The sequence below is a fragment of the Procambarus clarkii genome, chromosome 9, assembly GCF_040958095.1.
Source record: "Procambarus clarkii isolate CNS0578487 chromosome 9, FALCON_Pclarkii_2.0, whole genome shotgun sequence".
NCBI classification, from domain to species: Eukaryota; Metazoa; Arthropoda; class Malacostraca; order Decapoda; family Cambaridae; genus Procambarus; species Procambarus clarkii.
In genome coordinates this window covers 33,597,111-33,619,884 of record NC_091158.1, presented here as the reverse complement: position 1 = coordinate 33,619,884, position 22,774 = coordinate 33,597,111, and the positions used below count along the sequence as shown (strand labels likewise).

Below are 22,774 nucleotides of genomic sequence, written 5' to 3'. Positions count from 1 at the left end.
CTCCCGAAGGCACCAGATGAGTGAGGGGTCAGTCTGCATTTTTCGTCAAGCCACTGTCAATGTGAGAGAACTCGTGTCCAGCTTATAAGCCTATACTTGCATAAACCACAAGTGAAGATAAACAATCTTTGGACAACACCCACCAGTGGGACTCGAACCCAGAAAGCACAACTACCTTCCAGTAGCTGGCATAACTAGTATGCTTTAACCCACTACGCCATCAGACCTTACAAAAGAAGTAGATAGTTCGAGATATATATCTCAAACATCTCTACCTCCCGAAGGCACCAGATGAGTGAGGGGTCAGTCTGCATTTTTCGTCAAGCCACTGTCAATGTGAGAGAACTCGTGTCCAGCTTATAAGCCTATACTTGCATAAACCACAAGTGAAGATAAACAATCTTTGGACAACACCCACCAGTGGGACTCGAACCCAGAAAGCACAACTACCTTCCAGTAGCTGGCATAACTAGTATGCTTTAACCCACTACGCCATCAGACCTTACAAAAGAAGTAGATAGTTCGAGATATATATCTCAAACATCTCTACCTCCCGAAGGCACCAGATGAGTGAGGGGTCAGTCTGCATTTTTCGTCAAGCCACTGTCAATGTGAGAGAACTCGTGTCCAGCTTATAAGCCTATACTTGCATAAACCACAAGTGAAGATAAACAATCTTTGGACAACACCCACCAGTGGGACTCGAACCCAGAAAGCACAACTACCTTCCAGTAGCTGGCATAACTAGTATGCTTTAACCCACTACGCCATCAGACCTTACAAAAGAAGTAGATAGTTCGAGATATATATCTCAAACATCTCTACCTCCCGAAGGCACCAGATGAGTGAGGGGTCAGTCTGCATTTTTCGTCAAGCCACTGTCAATGTGAGAGAACTCGTGTCCAGCTTATATCTCGAACTATCTACTTCTTTTGTAAGGTCTGATGGCGTAGTGGGTTAAAGCATACTAGTTATGCCAGCTACTGGAAGGTAGTTGTGCTTTCTGGGTTCGAGTCCCACTGGTGGGTGTTGTCCAAAGATTGTTTATCTTCACTTGTGGTTTATGCAAGTATAGGCTTATAAGCTGGACACGAGTTCTCTCACATTGACAGTGGCTTGACGAAAAATGCAGACTGACCCCTCACTCATCTGGTGCCTTCGGGAGGTAGAGATGTTTGAGATATATATCTCAAACTATCTACTTCTTTTGTAAGGTCTGATGGCGTAGTGGGTTAAAGCATACTAGTTATGCCAGCTACTGGAAGGTAGTTGTGCTTTCTGGGTTCGAGTCCCACTGGTGGGTGTTGTCCAAAGATTGTTTATCTTCACTTGTGGTTTATGCAAGTATAGGCTTATATATATATATATATATATATATATATATATATATATATATATATATATATATATATATATATATATATATATATATATATATATATATATATATATATATCAGTGTTTTGTGATCGTCAATTGCATATATATATATATATATATAAATTTGTGTATACTGGCAGCAGGTTTTCTTTTAAACATGTCTCATTGAATATGACCGCATATTTTGTATTTACTATCTTCTGATTTAGGGCTTCTATCCCTCTATTTTCTTAGCATCAGGGCTTAGCTGAAAGAGGAGTTTCTCCGCTTTTCTGTAAGGAGTCGTTTGAGGAGACTGTTGCAGCAGTGTTATCCTCAAGTAGACTTTAGATTTATTTTTGTCAACACAAATACCATAGGCTCTTATTTTAAATTTAAAGATAAAGTGCCTACCCCCTTGTGCTCAAATGTCGTATATATGTATAATTGTTCCAGCTGTAATGCTGGATATATCGGGAGTTCCATTCGGAACTTTAAGATTAGGATACTTGAGCACTGGGGATTATCTTTTAGGACTGGATTTCCATTGTCTAAACCAGCATTTTCGGAGATTAGAAACCATTGTTATGAGTTTGATCATTCTCTGCTGGAATCTGATTTTAAAATTCTGGACACTTGTATGAATGGCCAGTCAGATTTGAGAGTAATGGAATCCTTATATATAAAGGAGCTGCGGCCTCTGTTAAATAGCAACCTTTCAGCTGTTCAATTGTACACTGTATAGTGCACAGTAGGCCCTGTAATTTGATTTATAGTTCATTTAAGTAGTTTAATTTTATTATAATTTTGTTTAGTTTACCATGTCTTTGCCCTTTCTTACTTATTTCAAGTCTTGACATTGTACATTAATATAATCTTTTATTTAGGATATATAATACATTTTTTGGTATTTAATTTTATTTAATATTTGAGTTTTTATAAGATTTTGGTTAGTACATTCTAATTGTCGTTTATTCTGTTTGTATTTTACATACATTTTTTGTAGATTTGTAATCATTATATAAATATTTGTTATAGTGTTTAGTATCTATGTGTTAGGTATCAAGTTTCACTTCTGATCACTTCACGTAAGTTTAATAGAATGGTTTGTTTTAGTAGATATAAAATTCATCTTGTAGTTTAATGGATTTTTAAATTAGCTTTAATATATGTGACGGTTAATAAGTTTTATTTGTGTTGATCACTTTAAGTGCGCTTAAGTGTTTTGTTTTTTAAGCATTTTCCTTTCTTTGATAGGCAATTATATTCAGTATGAGTTCTTTGTTTACCAGTTATTTGATTGTGATTTCTGTTTTTTCTTTTAGATCTGATGATGAATACGAGAAGTATTCGAAACGTTATGCATTTTAAAGTAAATAATCTGAAACAAGATGTTCAGTATATCCCTGGTTTTCTTATTCATCTTAAATATATATATATATATATATATATATATATATATATATATATATATATATATATATATATATATATATATATATATGTCGTACCTAGTAGCCAGAACGCACTTCTCAGCCTACTATGCAAGGCTCGATTTGCCTAATAATCCAAGTTTTCATGAATTAATGTTTTTTCGACTACCTAACCTACCTAACCTAACCTAAGATTTCCTGCTACCTAACCTAACCTAACCTATAAAGTTAGGTTAGGTTAGGTTAGGTAGGGTTGGTTAGGTTCGGTCATATATCTACGTCAATTTTAACTCCAATTAAACAAAATTGACCTCATACATAATGAAATGGGTAGCTTTATCATTTCATAAGAAAAAAAACGAGAAAATATATTAATTCAGGAAAACTTGGCTTATTAGGCAAATCTGGCCTTGCATTGTAGGCTGAGAAGTGCGTTCTGGCTACTAGGTACGACATATATATATATATATATATATATATAATATTCTATTATATATTAAATATCAAAGTATTATAACGCATATTTACACTGTGTCGCTTTCACTCAGGACACTTAATAGATCTGCAGTGTCCATCAGATCCCAGCTCGTCCACTACCTCCTGGTACACGTCATCTACGCTCACTGGTAATCACCGGCGAGTTCGCCATCCTCAACATGGGCCAGTCCACACACCGTACCATCACTATATCCCAATACCCCACGTCCGCTCTCCAGAAAGGCACTGGCAGAGGCCTTCAGCAACACGCTGACAGCGGTCTCAAATAATCACGTACAGGAGTAGCTAACACCCTGCCAGAAGTCTCTAGCAACACTTCTCAGCAGGCGAACCCAACTGTCATCTCGTAACTCCTCTTGGCCAATTCCCGGGTACGTCAGTCCATACAACCTTACATAAATCCAGCCGCTAACACACTGCTACTACCGATGGTAGTCACATTGTCCTCTCACAGGACTAAGTCAGGAGTTCTGGACTGTCCAAGGTGACCTGCATTCCTCACCGCAATCGCCTCCTAACGTCACCTCTGTGAACATAAACGTCATTAGCTAGACAGACAGTATACTGGGTGACTTTAGGATAACACCCTTCCACCTGGGAATTGAAATTGTAATTGCTTTTACAATCTAGATGGTGTTGATATCGTTATGCCACCCACCGGAGGTCATCATCATCGACCTCACCTTCTAACTGAGGTATGAAACAGGAGTTTTTCACCGACGCCACATCACCGCCAGGAGATGGCGTTGTTTGCATCTCACCTTATACCTGGGGGGTTCGAGTGCAGGTCCATAGATGGCACCGAAATCGCCACTCCACACTCCAGAAATGTACTTAATGTATTTAATGAAACACTGTTTCATTAAGTACTCCAGCAACGGTACTGATACCGTAATATGCTTTGTACTCACCTAATTGTGCTTGCGGGGGTTGAGCTTTGGCTCTTTGGTCCCGCCTCTCAACCGTCAATCAACTGGTGTACAGGTTCCTGAGCCTACTGGGCTCTATCATATCAACATTTGAAACTGTGTATGGAGTCAGCCTCCACCACATCACTTCCTAGTGCATTCCATTTACTATAATAATAATAATAATAATTTTTATTTAGGCAAAGGTACATACATAAAGAGATTTTACAAAGTTTGTTGGCTTTATAGATAAGAGCTAGTACATACAATGCCTAAAGCCACTATTACGCAAAGCGTTTCGGGCAGAAACGCTGACTAACTACTAACTACTAACTACTACTCCTACTAACTACTCTGACACTAAAAATGTTCTTTCTAACGTCTCTGTGGCTCATTTGGGTACTCAGTTTCCACCTGTGTCCCCTTGTTCGCGTCCCTCCAGTGTTGAATAGTTCATCCTTGTTTACCCGGTCGATTCCCCTGAGGATTTTGTAGGTTGTGATCATGTCCCCCCTTACTCTTCTGTCTTCCAGTGTCGTAAGGTGCATCTCCCGCAGCCTTTCCTTATAACTCATGCCTCTTAGTTCTGGGACTAGTCTAGTAGCATACCTTTGGACTTTTTCCAGCTTCGTCTTTTGCTTGACAAGGTACGGGCTCCATGCTGGGGCCGCATACTCCAGGATTGGTCTTACATATGTGGTGTACAAGATTCTGAATGATTCCTTACACAGGTTCCTGCACGCCGTTCTGATGTTAGCCAGCCTCGCATATACCGCAGACGTTATTCTCTTTATGTGGGCTTCAGGAGACAGGTTTGGTGTGATATCAACTCCTAGATCTTTCTCTCTGTTTCATTAAGTACTTCATCTCCTATTCTGTATCCTGTGTCTGGCCTCCGGTTTCCACTGCCTAATTTCATTACTTTGCATTTACTCAGTTTGAACATCAACAGCCATTTGTTGGACCATTCACTCAGTCTATCTAGGTCATTTGAGTACATGGGTGAGTGATGCTTCGTGTACATGGGTGTGTGATGCTTCATGTACATGGGTGTGTGATGCTTCATGTACATGGGTGAGTGATGCTTCGTGTACATAGGTGTGTGATGCTTCGTGTACATGGGTGTGTAATGAATCGTGTACATGGGTGTGTGATGAATCGTGTACATGGGTGTGTGATGAATCGTGTACATGGGTGAGTGATGCTTCGTGTACATAGGTGTGTGATGCTTCGTGTACATGGGTGTGTGATGAATCGTGTACATGGGTGTGTGATGAATCGTGTACATGGGTGTGTGATGCTTCATGTACATGGGTGTGTGATTCTTCATGTACATGGGTGAGTGATGCTTCGTGTACATGGGTGTGTGATGCTTCATGTACATGTGTGTGTGATGCTTCGTGTACATGGGTGTGTGGTGCTCTGTGTACATGGGTGTGTGATGCTTTGTGTACATGGGTGTGTGATGCTTCATGTACATGGGTGAGTGATGCTTCGTGTACATGGGTGTGTGATGCTTCATGTACATGGGTGTGTGATGCTTCGTGTACATCGGTGTGTGGTGCTTTGTGTACATGGGTGTGTGGTGCTTTGTGTACATGGGTGTGTGGTGCTCTGTGTACATGGGTGTGTGGTGCTTTGTGTACAGGGTGTGTGGTGCTTTGTGTACATGGATGTGTGGTACTCTATGTACATGGGTGTGTGGTGCTCTGTGTTCATAGGTGTGTGGTGCTCTGTGTACATGGGTGTGTGGTGCTTTGTGTTCATGATTGTGTGGTGCTCTGTGTACATGGGTGTGTGGTACTCTATGTACATGGGTGTGTGGTGCTCTGTGTTCATAGGTGTGTGGTGCTCTGTGTACATGGGTGTGTTATGCTTTGTGTACATGGGTGTGTGGTGCGCTGTGTAAATGGGTGTGTGGTGCTTTGTGTACATGGATGTGTGGTGCTCTGTGTACATGGGTGTGTGGTGCTTTGTGTGTACATGAGTGTGTGGTGCTTTGTGTACATGGGTGTGTGGTGCTCTGTGTAAATGGGTGTGTGGTGCTCTATGTACATGGGTGTGTGGTGCTCTGTGTACATGGGTGTGTGGTGCTCTATGTACATGGGTGTGTGGTGCTCTGTGTACATGGGTGTGTGGTGCTTTGTGTACATGGGTGTGTGGTGCTTTGTGTACATGGGTGTGTGGTGCTTTGTGTACATGGGTGTGTGGTGCTTTGTGTACATGGGTGTGTGGTGCTCTGTGTACATGGGTGTGTGGTGCTTTGTGTACATGGGTGTGTGGTGCTTTGTGTACATGGGTGTGTGGTGCTCTGTGTACATAAGTGTGTGGTGCTCTGTGTACATGGGTGTGTGGTGATTTGAATACATGGGTGTGTGGTGCTCTGTGTACATGGGTGTGTAGTGCTCTGTGTACATGGGTGTGTGGTGCTTTGTGTACATGGGTGTGTGGTGCTCTGTGTACATGGGTGTGTGGTGCTTTGTGTACATGGGTGTGTAGTGCTCTGTGTACATGGGTGTGTGGTGCTCTGTGTACATGGGTGTGTGGTGCTCTGTGTACATGGGTGTGTGGTGCTTTGTGTACATGGGTGTGTGGTGCTTTGTGTGTACATGGGTGTGTGGTGCTTTGTGTGTACATGGGTGTGTGGTGCTCTGTGTACATGGGTGTGTGGTGCTTTGTGTACATGGGTGTGTGGTGCTTTGTGTACATGGGTGTGTGGTGCTCTGTGTACATGGGTGTGTGGTGCTCTGTGTACATGGGTGTGTGGTGCTTTGTGTACATGGGTGTGTGGTGCTCTGTGTACATGGATGTGTGGTGCTCTGTGTACATGGGTGTGTGGTGCTTTGTGTACATGAATGTGTGGTGCTCTGTGTACATGAATGTGTGGTGCTCTGTGTACATGGGTGTGTGGTGCTTTGTGTACATGAATGTGTGGTGCTCTGTGTACATGGGTGTGTGGTACTCTATGTACATGGGTGTGTGGTGCTCTGTGTTCATGGGTGTGTGGTGCTTTGTGTTCATGGGTGTGTGGTGCTCTGTGTACATGGGTGTGTGGTGCTCTGTGTTCATGGGTGTGTGGTGCTCTGTGTACATGGGTGTGTGGTGCTTTGTGTACATGGATGTGTGGTGCTCTGTGTACATGGGTGTGTGGTGCTCTGTGTACATGAGTGTGTGGTGCTCTGTGTACATGGTTGTGTGGTGCTCTGTGTACATGGGTGTGTGGTGCTCTGTGTACATGAATGTGTGGTGCTCTGTGTACATGAATGTGTGGTGCTCTGTGTACATGATTGTGTGTGCTCTGTGTACATGGGTGTGTGGTGCTTTGTGTACATGGGTGTGTGGTGCTTTGTGTACATGGGTGTGTGGTGCTTTGTGTACATGGGTGTGTGGTGCTCTGTGTACATGGGTTTGTGGTGCGTTGTGTATAGATGGGTGTGTGGTGCTCTGTGCACATGTGTGTGTGGTGCTCTGTGTACATGGGTGTGTGGTGCTCTATGTACATGGGTGTGTGATGCTCTGTGTACATGGGTGTGTGGTGCGTTGTGTATAGATGGGTGTGTGGTGCTCTGTGCACATGTGTGTGTAGTGCTCTGTGTACATGGGTGTGTGGTGCTCTATGTACATGGGTGTGTGGTACTTTGTGTACATGGGTGTGTGTGGTGCTTTGTGTACATGGGTGTGTGTGGTGCATTTTGTGTACATGGGTGTGTTTTGCTTTGTGTGTACATGGGTGTGTGGTGCTCTGTGTACATGGGTGTGTGGTGCTCTGTGTACATGGGTGTGTGGTGCTCTGTGTACATGAGTGTGTGGTTCTCTGTGTACATGGATGGGTGGTGCTCTGTGTACATGGGTGTGTGGTGCTCTATGTACATGGGTGTGTGGTGCTTTGTGTACATGGCTGTGTTTGGTGCTTTGTGTACATGGGTGTGGTGCTTTGTGTACATGGGTGTGGTGCTTTGTGTACATGGGTGTGTGGTGTTTTTTGTGTACATGGGTGTGTGGTGTTTTTTGTGTACATGGGTGTGTGGTGTTTTTTGTGTACATGGGTGTGTGTTGTTTTGTGTACATGAATGTGTGGTGCTTTGTGTGTACATGGGTGTGTGGTGCTTTGTGTACATGGGTGTGTGGTGTTTTGTGTACATGGTTGTGTTGGGCTCTGTGTACATGGTTGTGTTGGGCTCTGTGTACATGGTTGTGTGGTGCTTTGTGTACATGGGTGTGTGGTGCTTTGTGTACATGGTTGTGTTGGGCTCTGTGTACATGGTTGTGTGGTGCTTTGTGTACATGGTTGTGTTGGGCTCTGTGTACATGGTTGTGTGGTGCTTTGTGTACATGGGTGTGTGGTGTTTTGTGTACATGGTTGTGTTGGGCTCTGTGTACATGGGTGTGTGGTGCTTTGTGTACATGGGTGTGTGGTGTTTTGTGTACATGGGTGTGTGGTTCTCTGTGTACATGGGTGTGTGGTGCTCTGTGTGCATAGTTGTGTGGTGTTTTGTGTACATGGGTGTGTGGTGCTTTGTGTGTACATGGGTGTGTGGTGCTCTGTGTACATGGTTGTGTTGGGCTCTGTGTACATGGGTGTGTGGTGCTCTGTGTACATGGTTGTGTGGTGTTTTGTGTACATGGGTGTGTGGTGCTTTGTGTACATGGGTGTGTGGTGCTCTGTGTACATGGGTGTGTGGTGCTCTGTGTGCATAGGTGTGTGGTGCTTTGTGTACATGGTTGTGTGGTGCTTTGTGTATATGGGTGTGTGGTGCTCTGTGTACATGGGTGTGTGGTGCTTTGTGTACATGGGTGTGTGGTGCTTTGTGTGTACATGGGTGTGTGGTGATTTGAATACATGGGTGTGTGGTGCTCTGTGTACATGGGTGTGTGGTGTTTTGTGTACATGGGTGTGTGTGCTCTGTGTACATGGGTGTGTGGTGCTTTGTGTACATGGTTGTGTGGTGTTTTGTGTACATGGGTGTGTGGTGCTCTGTGTACATGGGTGTGTGGTGCTTTGTGTACATGGTTGTGTGGTGCTCTGTGTACATGGTTGTGTGGTGCTTTGTGTACATGGTTGTGTGGTGCTCTGTGTACATGGTTGTGTGGTGCTTTGTGTACATGGTTGTGTGGTGCTTTGTGTACATGGTTGTGTGGTGTTTTGTGTACATGGGTGTGTGGTGCTCTGTGTACATGGGTGTGTGGTGCTTTGTGTGTACATGGGTGTGTGGTGCTCTATGTACATGGGTGTGTGTGGTGCTTTGTGTACATGGGCGTGTGGTTCATTGTGTGTACATGGGTGTGTGGTGCTCTGTGTACATGGGTGTGTGGTGCTTTGTGTACATTGGTGTGTGGTGCTTTGTGTACATGGGTGTGTGGTGCTCTGTGTACATGGGTGTGTGATTCTTTGTGTTCATGGCTGTGTTTGGTGCTTGGTGTACATGGGTGTGTGGTTCTTTGTGTACATGGGTGTGTAGTGCTTTGTGTGTACATGGTTGTGTGGTGCTCTGTGTACATGGGTGTGTGGTGCTTTGTGTACATGGGTGTGTGGTGCTCTGTGTACATGGGTGTGTGGTGCTCTGTGTACATGGGTGTGTGGTGCTTTGTGTACATGGTTGTGTGGTGCTCTGTGTACATGGGTGTGTGGTGCTCTGTGTACATGGGTGTGTGGTGCTTTGTGTACATGGGTGTGTGGTGCTTTGTGTACATGGTTGTGTGGTGCTCTGTGTACATGGGTGTGTGGTGCTTTGTGTACATGGTTGTGTGGTGCTCTGTGTACATGGGTGTGTGGTGCTCTGTGTACATGGGTGTGTGGTGCTTTGTGTACATGGGTGTGTGGTGCTCTGTGTACATGGGTGTGTGGTGCTCTGTGTACATGGGTGTGTGGTGCTCTGTGTATATGGTTGTGTGGTGCTGTGTACATGGGTGTGTGGTGCTTTGTGTGTACATGGTTGTGTGGTGCTCTGTGTACATGGGTGTGTGGTGCTTTGTGTACATGGGTGTGTGGTGCTCTGTGTACATGGGTGTGTGGTGCTTTGTGTACATGGTTGTGTGGTGCTCTGTGTACATGGGTGTGTGGTGCTTTGTGTACATGGTTGTGTGGTGCTCTGTGTACATGGGTGTGTGGTGCTCTGTGTACATGGGTGTGTGGTGCTTTGTGTACATGGGTGTGTGGTGCTCTGTGTACATGGTTGTGTGGTGCTGTGTACATGGGTGTGTGGTGCTCTGTGCACATGACTGTGTGGTGCTCTGTGTACATGGTTGTGTGGTGCTCTGTGTACATGGTTGTGTGGTGCTCTGTGTACATGGTTGTGTGGTGCTCTATGTACATGGGTGTGTGGTGCTTTGTGTACATGGGTGTGTGGTGCTCTATGTACATGGGTGTGTGGTGCTCTATGTACATGGGTGTGTGGTGCTCTGTGTACATGGGTGTGTGGTGCTCTATGTACATGGGTGTGTGATGCTCTGTGTACATGGGTGTGTTGTGCTCAATGTACATGGGTGTGTGGTGCTCTATGTACATGGGTGTGTGGTGCTCTATGTACATGGGTGTGTGATGCTCTGTCGTCCAAGTAGTCTGAGATACAAATTAATATTATCTCAAGCCAGAACCTGAACAACAGGTAAAATATTTTAGTTCATTGCTTAATCCTTCGTACATCTACATCAACAGTGTTTATGAAGAGGAATGGAGCTGCTAACCTTCATGAAGTTGGCTTTTGTGATGTTGGGTGCTTGTCATCCTACTTTAAGGACGCATCAATTTTACGGTTAGTTTATATCAATTTTTTATGGAATTAACAGTTTCCTAAATTCAAGGTTACAGTGTGGTTTAGGTTGCCCTTTACTGTAAATTCAGGTCATGTTGCCATTAATGTAAAAATACTTTTCCGGTAAATATCTTCACGTAGAAAGAAAATTGGTTCATATTTTTCATCAATTTAAGTAGTAATATATTAATTCGAAAACATAAAACAAATCGTTTTTATATATGGGATGCAAGTTTTCTGGTATATCATTAATCTTATTCATATCACGCCATATCGGACAGTTCAGTGGCAACATTGTTCCAAACAATTTCCGGCATCAATTCCCAGTATAGAAAAACAGTTATTTATTTAAGAAATTTAAATTGGGAAAACGATGGTACTGAAAGGTGACTAAATTATATAATTTATAAGTGCTAAAATTGAGGTAAATAAACCTTTCTAATTTTCAAAGTGATAGACATTGGTTCACTCCATTAATTAATGGCTCCATTAATTTTCGGAAATTTATTAATTAATATGTAACAAGATTTTTCAATCTTTATGATTGTCTGAGCTTACTGTGCTATATGAGGTATTCGGAGGTGCCCGGGTCTATACTGTGCCAAGGTCTTTGCCTACACACATCCTCTCAATCGCCTACACACTATCCTCATATCCCAAATAAACACTCCATTTTCTTCAATATGCACTCACTGTCACCTATCGGAACACATTCCATTCCCCCCCCCCCGTCTCCTCCATCCCTTCCCACACTCCTCTTTCCTCAAGGTTATCCCTCCCTGCCAAAGCGTGCCCTTCCCATGTCCCCTCGCTGCAGGTTCACACACGCCCTCACTCTTTCTCCTCGCTGCATGCCCACTCACGCCCCTCCCCCCTTTTCCTCGCTGCGTACTCACACACGCCCTTCCCATGTTTCCTCGCTGTGTGCCCACACACACCCATTCTCTGTCTTTGCCCTCGCACGCTCTTTCTCGGTCTCCTTTTCTACCTGCCTTTACGCACACCTACCAATCCTTCCCATCCACACACGCCATTCCCTCATCTCCTCCCTCTTTTGAAACAAGCCCTTCACCCACCTCTTACATTCCCTTCACCCACCTCCCCCAAGCCCCCACACTCCCTTCATCCACCTCCCCCCATTACCCTCACCCACCTTCTCCAACTCCCTTCACTCACCTTTCTCCAGCCCCCACACTCTCTTCACCCACCTCCACTCGTTTCACTCACCTTCTCCAACCGCCCCCACACTCCCTTCACCCACCTTCCCCAGCCCTCACACTCCCTTCACCCACCTTCCCCAGCCCCCACACTCCCTTCAACCATTTCCCCTCAGCCTTCCAACTTCCTTCACCCATCTTTCCCCACACTCCCTTCACCCACCTTCCCTAGCCCCCACACTCCCTTCACCAACCTTCCCCCAGGCCTTTCACTCCCTTCACCAACCTTCCCCCAGGCCTTACACTCCCTTCCCCCCATCAATTATATCAAATGGTTGTGTCCAGAATGCATATGTCATCTGAACTTAAGGTTTGGAATTCAATATATTTATTCAATTTTTTTTATCATCGCATCAAGGTACATTTTCATTTGCGCAGCTGCCCTAGACTATAAGAAAGGGAGTACAGAGTGTGTCATGATACTAGGTACGTGATACTTAAATCCACATCACACAAGATGGTTAGTCATACAGAGGCATGTGATTGCACTGTCTGCACTGGCAAACGCTGGGTGCATTAAGAGGATATCATCATAAACACAAAAGTGAATAAGGTAGCAGTGATACTAAAAGTCCCCATCTCGCAGGATGGTTGATCATACAGGGTCATATGTTCAGTAGTCTGCACTGGCAAATTTTGGGTGCATTATGAAGATATCCTCAAGGAGACGAGAGTGAATAAGTAATTGCAAAACTCCAGGAACCTCACGCCAACTGGTCTGAATGGTCTGATAACTGGGCATTCGGTGATGTAGTGTGAAAGCTCATGCCCCAGTTCCTGCCCACAGAGTTTGGACCTGGAGTGCTCAGGATTTGGAGATCCGTCACCTGTAGCCACCTATCACAGGTAACGGTAACCCATACCTGATCCTGTCAACCACTGTGTCGCAGTCTGGTGGACGTTTTGTGTTGCCCATAAACATAGGTTTCAGATCTGAACACATCATAGCTTTTTATTCTGGGGTTTTCAGGTCGTTGGGAGTCAGTAATTTCTCTCCTATCAGACATGACTGTTTGGAACAATATAGTTTTGACAGCAGAGATCTGGGATACCTGGGTCAAATTCAACTTCATCTTTGTTACACGCTAATCTGGCTGCAATGTCTGTGACATTATGGTGGTTTATATTTATATGTGATGGTATCCATACAAAGGATTTTCGAAACCTTTTACTCTATGCAGCGATTTGGTCGTTTATAATTGGTAGTATGAGGTTCTTACTGTCGATCTTCCAGGATAAGTTTTCGATGGCTTGAAGAACAGATTTGAGTCACAAAATATTATTCCTCCTATGTTTTCAATGTTCTGTTAGCTAGTTGTAGTGCCGCTAGTTCTGCTTCTGTGGAGATCAGCTCGTTGTTTAACCCGACTATGAAAGTCTGTGTGCAAATATTATTTCTATAAAACCTACATGCTGCTGCAGTCCGTCCAGTAGAAGATTGCACTGATTCGATATTTTTTAAACTAATGGGAAAGTATATGTACTCGCCACTGAACATTTCACGTCTACAGACTTTGTGAAATCTGAGCATCTCATACACTGTATTATAGTCGGAGTGCTTCGTGTATACTGTATGAAACATCTGATGCATTCATGCCTAATATATTATAGTCTGAGCTCTTCATGTATTTAATATTAAAGTTTGAGCCCATCATGGATACTCTGTTCTACACTACGCCTTTCGTGCATTCTATTTGCAAGTCTGAGCCTGTCATGCATACTATATGACAGGCTAAACCCTTCATACATACTAAATTATGGTCCGAGTTCTTCAACCAAACTCTATTGTAGTCTGCGCTCTTCACATATCATTTAATATAGTTTGAGCTATTCATGCAAACTCTGTTATAATCTGAGCCTCTCATTCATACTATTTTATAATCTGAGCCACTCATTTCACTGCATTATAGCCCGAGCTCCTCGTGAACACTGTGTTAATAATCAGATCCCTTCAAGCATACTGTAATATAGTCTGAGCACTTTATGCATACTGCACTATAATCTTCCTAGCAGGGAGATGTGTGGGAGAGGTCGAAGAGGCAGCGTCACCAGCAAGAGGGTGTGTGGGAGAGGTCGTAGAGGCAGCATCCCCAGCAGGAGCGTGTGTGGGAGAGGTCGTAGAGGCAGCATCCCCAGCAAGAGGGTGTGTGGGGGAGGTCGTAGAGGCAGCGTCCCCAGCAGGAGCGTGTGTGGGAGAGGTCGTAGAGGCAGCGTCCCCAGCAAGAGGGTGTGTGGGGAAGGTCGTAGAGGCAGCGTCCCCAGCAAGAGGGTGTGTGGGGGAGGTCGTAGAGGCAGCGTCCCCAGCAAGAGGGTGTGTGGGAGAGGTCGTAGAGGCAGAGTCCCCAGCAAGAGGATGTGTGGGAGAGGTCGTAGAGGCAGCGTCCCCAGCTGCAGGTTGTGTGGGAGAAGTCCTAGGGGCGGTGCAAGGATCCCGCTGCTCCTCTATAATCATCACTGATGGTGTCATCTCTCCACACTTCGTTTTACGGGTAAAATAACACTTTTTGAATTATCTTGAATGTCAGAGCAATATTTAAAGGTGTTTTTGCCATGTGGTGTAAGTCAAGGGGTGTAGATCATTGGTATAAGTCAAGGGTTTTAGGTCATGGGGTATAAGTCAAGGGATGTAGGTCATGGGGTAAAAGTCAAGGAAAAAGATGTGATATGGGGAAAATGTCATAGGGAATAGGTCGAAGGATATAACACAAGAATGGAAGGTTATGGGGAATTTGTAAATGGAGTAACGGATAGATGGGATATCGGATCAAAGGGTGTAGGTCCTTGTAATTCCTTGATGTTACTATGAAGGTGCATAGATTGATGGGGGTATATGTTGAATATAACAAGTGGTATCAATGGGTATTTTGCAATGTTTTGAACGTCATTTTGTATTGTCAAGAGTTACAGATTACAGCATATATGTCAGAGGGTGTAGGTCATATGGAATATGATGAATGTGTGGTTTATGAGAGAAGGTCGAGAGACACCGGTCCTGCTATATATGTTATATGTTGGAGTTCATAGGGTATATGTCAATTAGTACGTCTAGGGGTATATTAAGAAGTATAGGGCAATAGGTATAAGTTCAGGAGTATGTCAAGATTGGGCAAATTTCAAGAGGTGAGTGTCAATGGGTACATGCAAAGAGGTACACGTCAAGCGGAATATGACACGAGGTGAACGTTGAAGGGTATATGACAAGTGATATATGTCAAAGGGAATATATCAAAGAGTCATAACCAAGAGGCATATATAAACCAAGGGGTGTATAACAAAGATAATATTTTAATGGGATGAGGGTTAAAGGGTGAAGTTCAAGGGGTGCAGGTCTAGGGTGAAAGTTAAGGTGTGCCGGCCATTGGGGTTCTGTGACAAGAGGTATGTGCAACTGGTTGAAGATTCTGTATATAACACTGAATTTATAACCTGGTTTATGTATGCATATATTTGTTTTAATTTGCTTATGGGATAGTATTGAACAAAATTATTATTATTTATGTATGTTCTAATCTTTATAAAAAAAAATTCCATATATATTCAAGATAAAATTAAATGATCGAGTAAAATTCTATTCCTTTACTGTTTCGGCAAAATAAATCCTTGTGGTGTTATTCTTTCATTAATACAATTTCGAAAATTTCAGGTAATGGGCATGTTTCAGATGTCTATAACAGTGCTGGAGGTGTCAACAGCTTGCCAGGATGCTGACGTGATGCTGACGCAGCTCTCCCACTTGGTCGACAAGGCTCGGCTGGTAGGTCACTGTCACATTACTGCTGACGCTGGTCGGTCACTCTCACATTACTGCTGATGCTGGTAGGTCACTCTCACATTACTGCTGACGCTGGTCGGTCACTCTCACATTACTGCTGACGCTGGTCGGTCACTCTCACATTACTGCTGACGCTGGTCGGTCACTCTCACATTACTGCTGACGCTGGTCGGTCACTCTCACATTACTGTTGATGCTGGTAGGTCACTCTCACAATACTGCTGATGCTGGTAGGTCACTCTCACATTACTGTTGATGCTAGTAGGTCACTCTCACATTACTGCTGATGTTGGTAGGTCACTCTCACATTACTGCTGATGCTGGTAGGTCACTCTCACATTACTGTTGATGCTAGTAGGTCACTCTCACATTACTGCTGATGCTGGTAGGTCACTCTCACATTACTGCTGATGCTGCTGATGCTGGTAGGTCACTCTCACATTACTGCTGATGCTGGTAGGTCACTCTCACATTACTGCTGATGCTGGTAGGTCACTCTCACATTACTGTTGATGCTAGTAGGTCACTCTCACATTACTGCTGATGCTGGTAGGTCACTCTCACATTACTGCTGATGCTGGTAGGTCACTCTCACATTACTGCTGATGCTGGTAGGTCACTCTCACATTACTGCTGATGCTGGTAGGTCACTCTCACATTACTGTTGATGCTGGTAGGTCACTCACATTACTGCTGGTGCTGGTAGGTCACTCTCACATTACTGCTGATGCTGGTAGGTCACTCTCACATTACTGCTGGTGTTGGTAGGTCACTCTCACATTACTGCTGATGCTGGTAGGTCACTCACATTACTGCTGGTGCTGGTAGGTCACTCTCACATTACTGCTGGTGCTGGTAGGTTACTCTCACATTATTGCTGGTGTTGGTAGGTCACTCTCACATTACTGCTGATGCTGGTAGGTCACTCTCACATTACTGCTGATGCTGGTAGGTCACTCTCACATTACTGCTGATGCTGGTAGGTCACTCTCACATTACTGCTGATGCTGGTAGGTCACTCTCACATTACTGCTGATGCTGGTAGGTCACTCTCACATTACTGCTGATGCTGGTAGGTCACTCTCACATTACTGTTGATGCTAGTAGGTCACTCTCACATTACTGCTGATGCTGGTAGGTCACTCTCACATTACTGTTGATGCTAGTAGGTCACTCTCACATTACTGCTGATGCTGGTAGGTCACTCTCACATTACTGCTGGTAGGTCACTCTCACATTACTGCTGATGCTGGTAGGTCACTCTCACATTACTGCTGATGCTGGTAGGTCACTCTCACATTACTGCTGATGCTGGTAGGTCACTCTCACATTACTGCTGGTGTTGGTAGGTCACTCTCACATTACTGTTGATGCTGGTAGGTCACTCACATTACTGCTGGTGCTGGTAGGTCACTCTCACATTACTGCTGATGCTGGTAGGTCACTCTCACATTACTGCTGGTGTTGGTAGGTCACTCTCACATTACTGCTGATGCTGGTAGGTCACTCTCACATTACTGCTGGTGCTGGTAGGTCACTCACATTACTGCTGGTGCTGGTAGGTCACTCACATTACTGCTGACGATGTTAAAGTCACTCTTACATTACTGATAACGCTGGTAGGTCACTCTCACGTCACTACTTAGGCGGGTAGGTCACCCTCTCATCACTACTGAGGCGGGTAGGTCACTCTCACATCACTACTGAGGCGGGTAGGTCACCCTCCCATCACTACTGAGGCGGGTAGGTCACTCTCACATCACTACTGAGGCGGGTAGGTCACTCTCACATCACTACTGAGGCGGGTTGGTCACTCTCACATAACGTCTACCATGTTGACGTCAACAGGTGCGGCAGGTGTCGTGGTGCGTGACGGTGGTGGTGGTGAGCGACGACCTCGCCTTCCTCGCCACCTTCGCCCAGTGGTCCCTCAAGGGCCGCCTCCTGGTGTGGTCGACGAGGCTCCTGGTCCTCACCCGTCTTCCCCTCCACCACCTGCAGGTCCTTGTGAGCTCTCATTGGACCTTCTCCATGATGAATACAATGCTGATGATCATAGAGGCTTCTCCCAGCATTATCAGGTATACATTTGTGCTAATGTAATGTAATGTTATAATCTTATGATATTCCTTGTTGTAAAATTAGAATTTCACATTTAAATTTATTTTCTTGTTCACCTTCAGCATGAGGTGTTCCCTGTACGTAAGTCTGCCCTATAGTCAACACGGATCTGAGGTAGTGAGAATCGCGTCGTGGACTATGCGTCATGGACTAATATTACATTCAACATTAAGGATGTTTCCTGAAAAGTTTGAGAAGTTAGTAACGAGAGTACATGATTATCTAGCCAAGATTCTGTTGGGTTTTTTATGCACATTGTGGTTATATATCTGTTGTATCTTGGTTGTTAGTGTACGCACATTGTGGTTATATAGTGGTTGTATCTTGGTTGTCAGTGTACACGCATTGTGTTTATATAGCAGTTGTATCTTGGTTGTTAGTGTTCACGCATTGTGGTTATATAGCAGTTGTGTCTTGGTTGTTAGTGTACACGCATTGTAGTTAGTTAGTGGTTGTATCTTGGTTGTTAGTGTTCACTCATCTTGGTTGTGGGGTAATCCTAGCAGGCAGTTTGTGCTTTTAATTTGTGAATATTTATTTGGATTTTTATTTACTTCAAAAGTTGTTAGTGGACTGTATGTAAATACAGTCTGCCAGGTTTTACCTGTGCACATAGTGGGTGGTAAATGTGTACAGATTATCCCACAATTGATGGAGATATAATAAGCCTAAACATTAACCGTTGGCTTCATATAAATTATACCACATATGGTGGTAATTAGACTACAGTACGAGGTTAATACTACAATCAATTATGATTATATTAGTATAACTGTGTGAGCTTATCTGAGTAGGCTGTTATGGCCTGTTGGGAAGTATGATAGTCGTTGTCCTTAAACATCAAATTACGGTGAGGCACATATGGTCTAAGTGTGCCATGTAATGGCGGCTGGCGGGTCTGTGAGGCAGCTGCTGGGGAACTCAAAGCAAGGAAGAATCACAGGTTATAGCTGAAGCTCTCATCAACTTGTGTTTCTTGAACCACACGTGTGAATAAGTTAGGCTATATAAAATGCTCTATAAACATAATTTAACGGTGTGACATTTATTATTCGTGTGTCTAATAAAAAGATTCTTACTTGGTTGGGGTGAAATCCCGTGTCCTAACGATAATTTCCTACACTAATAATGGTCACTATTATGTGCAATAGAAATACCGAAAGCTGTTCTTCCCTTTGTAAGTGAGATCTTTGGTTGGCTGGATCGTAATGGTTCCTTTATCGCAGCTCGTGGGAAATGTCTGTTCTGTGTTGTGACAAAGAGCGAGCTCTTCCCTCTGTCTCGTGTTTACATTCTCTCAAGACAATGACTCGACGCCTTCTTCCCTGGGGAGGTGTTCCAATACTATTTGTTTGGTTCTTACTCTATCTTAGGGACTTAGGGAGCTAAGCTATACTTTATGGTATCTTTAATTATATCCAGTCCTAGTGAATACGTTTTTATTAAGTTTAAACACCAAACTGTTGTTTTAAGGAATACATGTTGTGTAAATATGTGCTTGTTGTGATGATGTCATGGACCCCATTCTCCTTAATGTTCCGGTTTTGGATAACTATAGAAAATTAACATGTTAATGTGTCGGATTTCCAAACATAATTCTGGTGGGGAGGGTGAAATATAGGTCAAAGTAAAATTTTTAAGAATTCGAATACTTTATTTCTTGCCCTCTGAATTATAATGTTTTAATTTGAGCTTGCATTGTCGTGCAGCAATCCTTTTTGGACAAATGCCCCATACTGGCGCTTCAGGTGTTGGAAGTCTTTGAGCTTCTTCCTTTCCTGCCAGTGCTATAATTTCTCTAATACTTTGAGAGAAGTGTTGCCTAAGCATTTTACTTCCACTATTCTCAAGATGCCCTGATGGTCTGGATGAATAGAGACTATTTGGCCTATAGGCCACTCTGAGCGTGGCCCATCACTGTCCACCAGAACAATGTCACCAGGGTTCAAGTTAATTCTGTTCTAGGAGTCGTTAGCCCCATAATAATACTCCCTCAGAGTAGTTAGGTATTCTCGAGTCCATACGTCATTCCACCGACTTATCACTCATGAGAGATGTTTGAAACGTTGAACCAAGTCACTCTCTCTGACATATGAAGGATCTTCTGGTTCCTCATTCGTTAGGAATGCTAGAGGTCTTAGAGGTCCCCCAATATATCAGATGGGCAGGACTTAATGGTTCACGTTGTGAAACATCATCAGAGAGGTAAGTGGTCGGCTGTTAACTCGAGCTTCTATTTCTATAACAATGGTTTGGAGCTCTGGTATGTCAATCTTTTGGCAGTGTAGGGTTTCCCTAAGAGAATGTTTTACTCTACCAATCATGCGTTCATAGAAGCCTCTGTGACACGGTGCTCAGGTAGGTATGAATTTTCAGTGACACTGCCATTGATTCAGGGCAGTGAACACCTTTGGGTGGTTCCAGACTTCCGTCAGACATGCTTCCCCTGCCACCCATTTTGGACTCATTGTCTGAGATCATTAATTTAGGAAGGATCTTCGGGCTGCAAATCTGCAGATAGCCTATAGGAATGCCACGGCACTTATATCAGGAGTCAATTCTAGATGTACTCCCCTTGTTGTGGCACAGATGAATAGGCCGATTTATGCCTTCACTGGGATTTTGACCTTGGTGCCTGTTAGTGTTAGAGCTGTGAAATCTACTCCAGTGGTCTCACTGGAGTAGATTTCTTCATCACGAAGATGAAGAACCTCCTCCACCACTTTCCTTTGGGAGTGGTGGAGGTCCAGGGTAAGGACACACTCTGACATCGTACCTCCAGCAGATTACACAGGATTTAATTATGGACATTACAGTCTGCCAACATTGAGGAAGCCAGAACTGTTGTCTTTGGTCAGTGAGGGTATCCAGTATCCCCCCATGCAGAGTGTTGTGTTTGTGTATGTGTAACACAAATAGCTTGATTATTATGTGGTGATGTGGAAACAATATTTGATTTTTACTTCCAGATCTATGTTTGCATGCTGTAAGCGGCCTCCACACTTTATTAGGTTATAATTATTTGTGTCAAACCAAAAACCCAGATCATTTTGAGGGGTTTTAGGGTTGTTGTCAAAATCCATCCCGAATGTATCTGTTTGGGCTCTTTTGACCTAGTACCTTAAGGGACTAGGGAATTGATGTTTGATATATATTTTCTTTAGGAAATCAAACACCACTTGTGTGACACCTAGTAGTTTGTTCAGTTCAGAGTACCGATTAGGATCAGTTACCAAAGTCCGCGGTGGTTCTGGATTCTCATTGGGAACAGTGCCATTGGGCACAATGACTTGTGGCTTTTGTTCAGGCACCTTTTGTTTTCTTGTTTTGACCAATAGCACCATTGGTCACTGACTAGACACTGAGGTCCATTGAACGACATCTAGGTTTTGGTTAATTGCCATAAAGTTAGGCCTCTGGAGAGATAATCAGATGGATTATCTTCGGAGGGTACATATACCTCAGTTTGTACCCTGCTGACAGCTCTTGTATTTCCTTAATGCGGTTACTCATGTAAGGATTTTTACTCTTATTATTTTTCACCCACTGTAGTACTGCCTCATTATCTGACCATACCACTGTTTCTTCAAAGTGGATGTTGCTTAAGTCATTGATCAGATAATGAGCCAATCTTACTCCTAACAGTAGGGCTGTTAACTCCAGTTGTGCCAATGACCATTTCTTCAACAGTGCCACCCTGGCCTTTCATGTGAGCAAATTGGCTTGCCCATTTGAGACCAGGTAAGCTATTGTGCCATAAGTCTTTCCTGAGGCATCGCAAAATACATGTAGTTTAATTGGTTGATTTTCATTTACTGTGTTCCGAGGGAACTTCACAGATTCCTATATACTTAGATCCTTTACTAGCCCCTGCCACTTTTCTTGTAAGGCAGGTGTTAGAAGATCATCCCAGCCTATCATCTGTTGCCAGCATTCCTGCATTATCAACTTCCCACATATCAATATTGGACTTAATAGTCCCAAGGGGTCGAAAGGTTAGCTGACTTGGGATAGTAGTTACCTCATATTTAGGTTGGTTGTATCTGGTTCCACTGATTTGATGGTCAACTGATCTTAAGTCCTATCCCATTCAACACCTAGTACCTTTGTCTTCTGCGGTACCTTGTAGTCCAGAAATTTTGTTTCAATCACATGATTTAAATTGGTATTATTGGAGTCCAACAACTGGAGAGGCATATTTGCTCTCGGCAACTCTTGATTGGCCTCGTGATATATGTACAGCAGTTTACTTTCACTGCTGGTTGTTCCTTGGAAATTGTTCACATACAGGTTGTTGCTAATTTCAATTTTATTTGGGCTATTAGACTTCTTCATGAGCATGTCTAAGGTTGCTTGAAGCAAAAACGGCTAAGAAGTAGCACCAAACAAAACTGATGCAAACCTGTAGGTGATTAAATCACTGTTCGGATCGATAGGATCCTTGATCCATAGGACCATTGTGTAGTTATTGACTTAAGAATGCCCAACTGATGTCGACTGTGTATGCATAAGTCCCGATGTGGAACTTTAACAGCAGGTCGTACAGTCTTTGTTTCAGGCTATGGCCAGTTTGAAGGCAATCATTAAATTAAACACTATTCTGCCTAGTCTTGGCACTGCAGTTAAATACTATCCTCAGTGGGATAGCAGCTGAATTCCTCAGTAATGGATGGTGCGGTAGATCCTTCCTTAGGGTTATCGTTAGTTATAACCT

The 22,774-nt window shown here is 43.7% G+C and overlaps 1 protein-coding gene across 2 annotated transcripts in view; it reads left to right on the top strand.

Annotated features, from left to right (window-relative positions):
- Positions 1-19,652, top strand: part of LOC138362954 (uncharacterized) — a 47,110-nt gene extending 27,458 nt beyond the window's left edge. Inside the window, exons 1-6 of one of the 2 annotated variants that reach the window (XM_069321526.1) lie at positions 3,343-3,661; positions 10,854-10,950; positions 14,178-14,656; positions 15,811-15,921; positions 17,788-18,020; positions 18,123-19,652. In XM_069321526.1, the coding sequence (XP_069177627.1) occupies positions 10,869-10,950; positions 14,178-14,656; positions 15,811-15,921; positions 17,788-18,020; positions 18,123-18,501 (1,284 nt within the window). In that variant the 5' untranslated portion in view covers positions 3,343-3,661; positions 10,854-10,868 and the 3' untranslated portion in view covers positions 18,502-19,652. Of the gene's footprint in view, positions 1-3,342; positions 3,662-10,853; positions 10,951-14,177; positions 14,657-15,810; positions 15,922-17,787; positions 18,021-18,122 lie in introns of those variants that run through there. The other variant, XM_069321525.1, reaches the window with a different exon arrangement.
- The last annotated feature ends 3,122 nt before the right edge of the window (positions 19,653-22,774 follow it).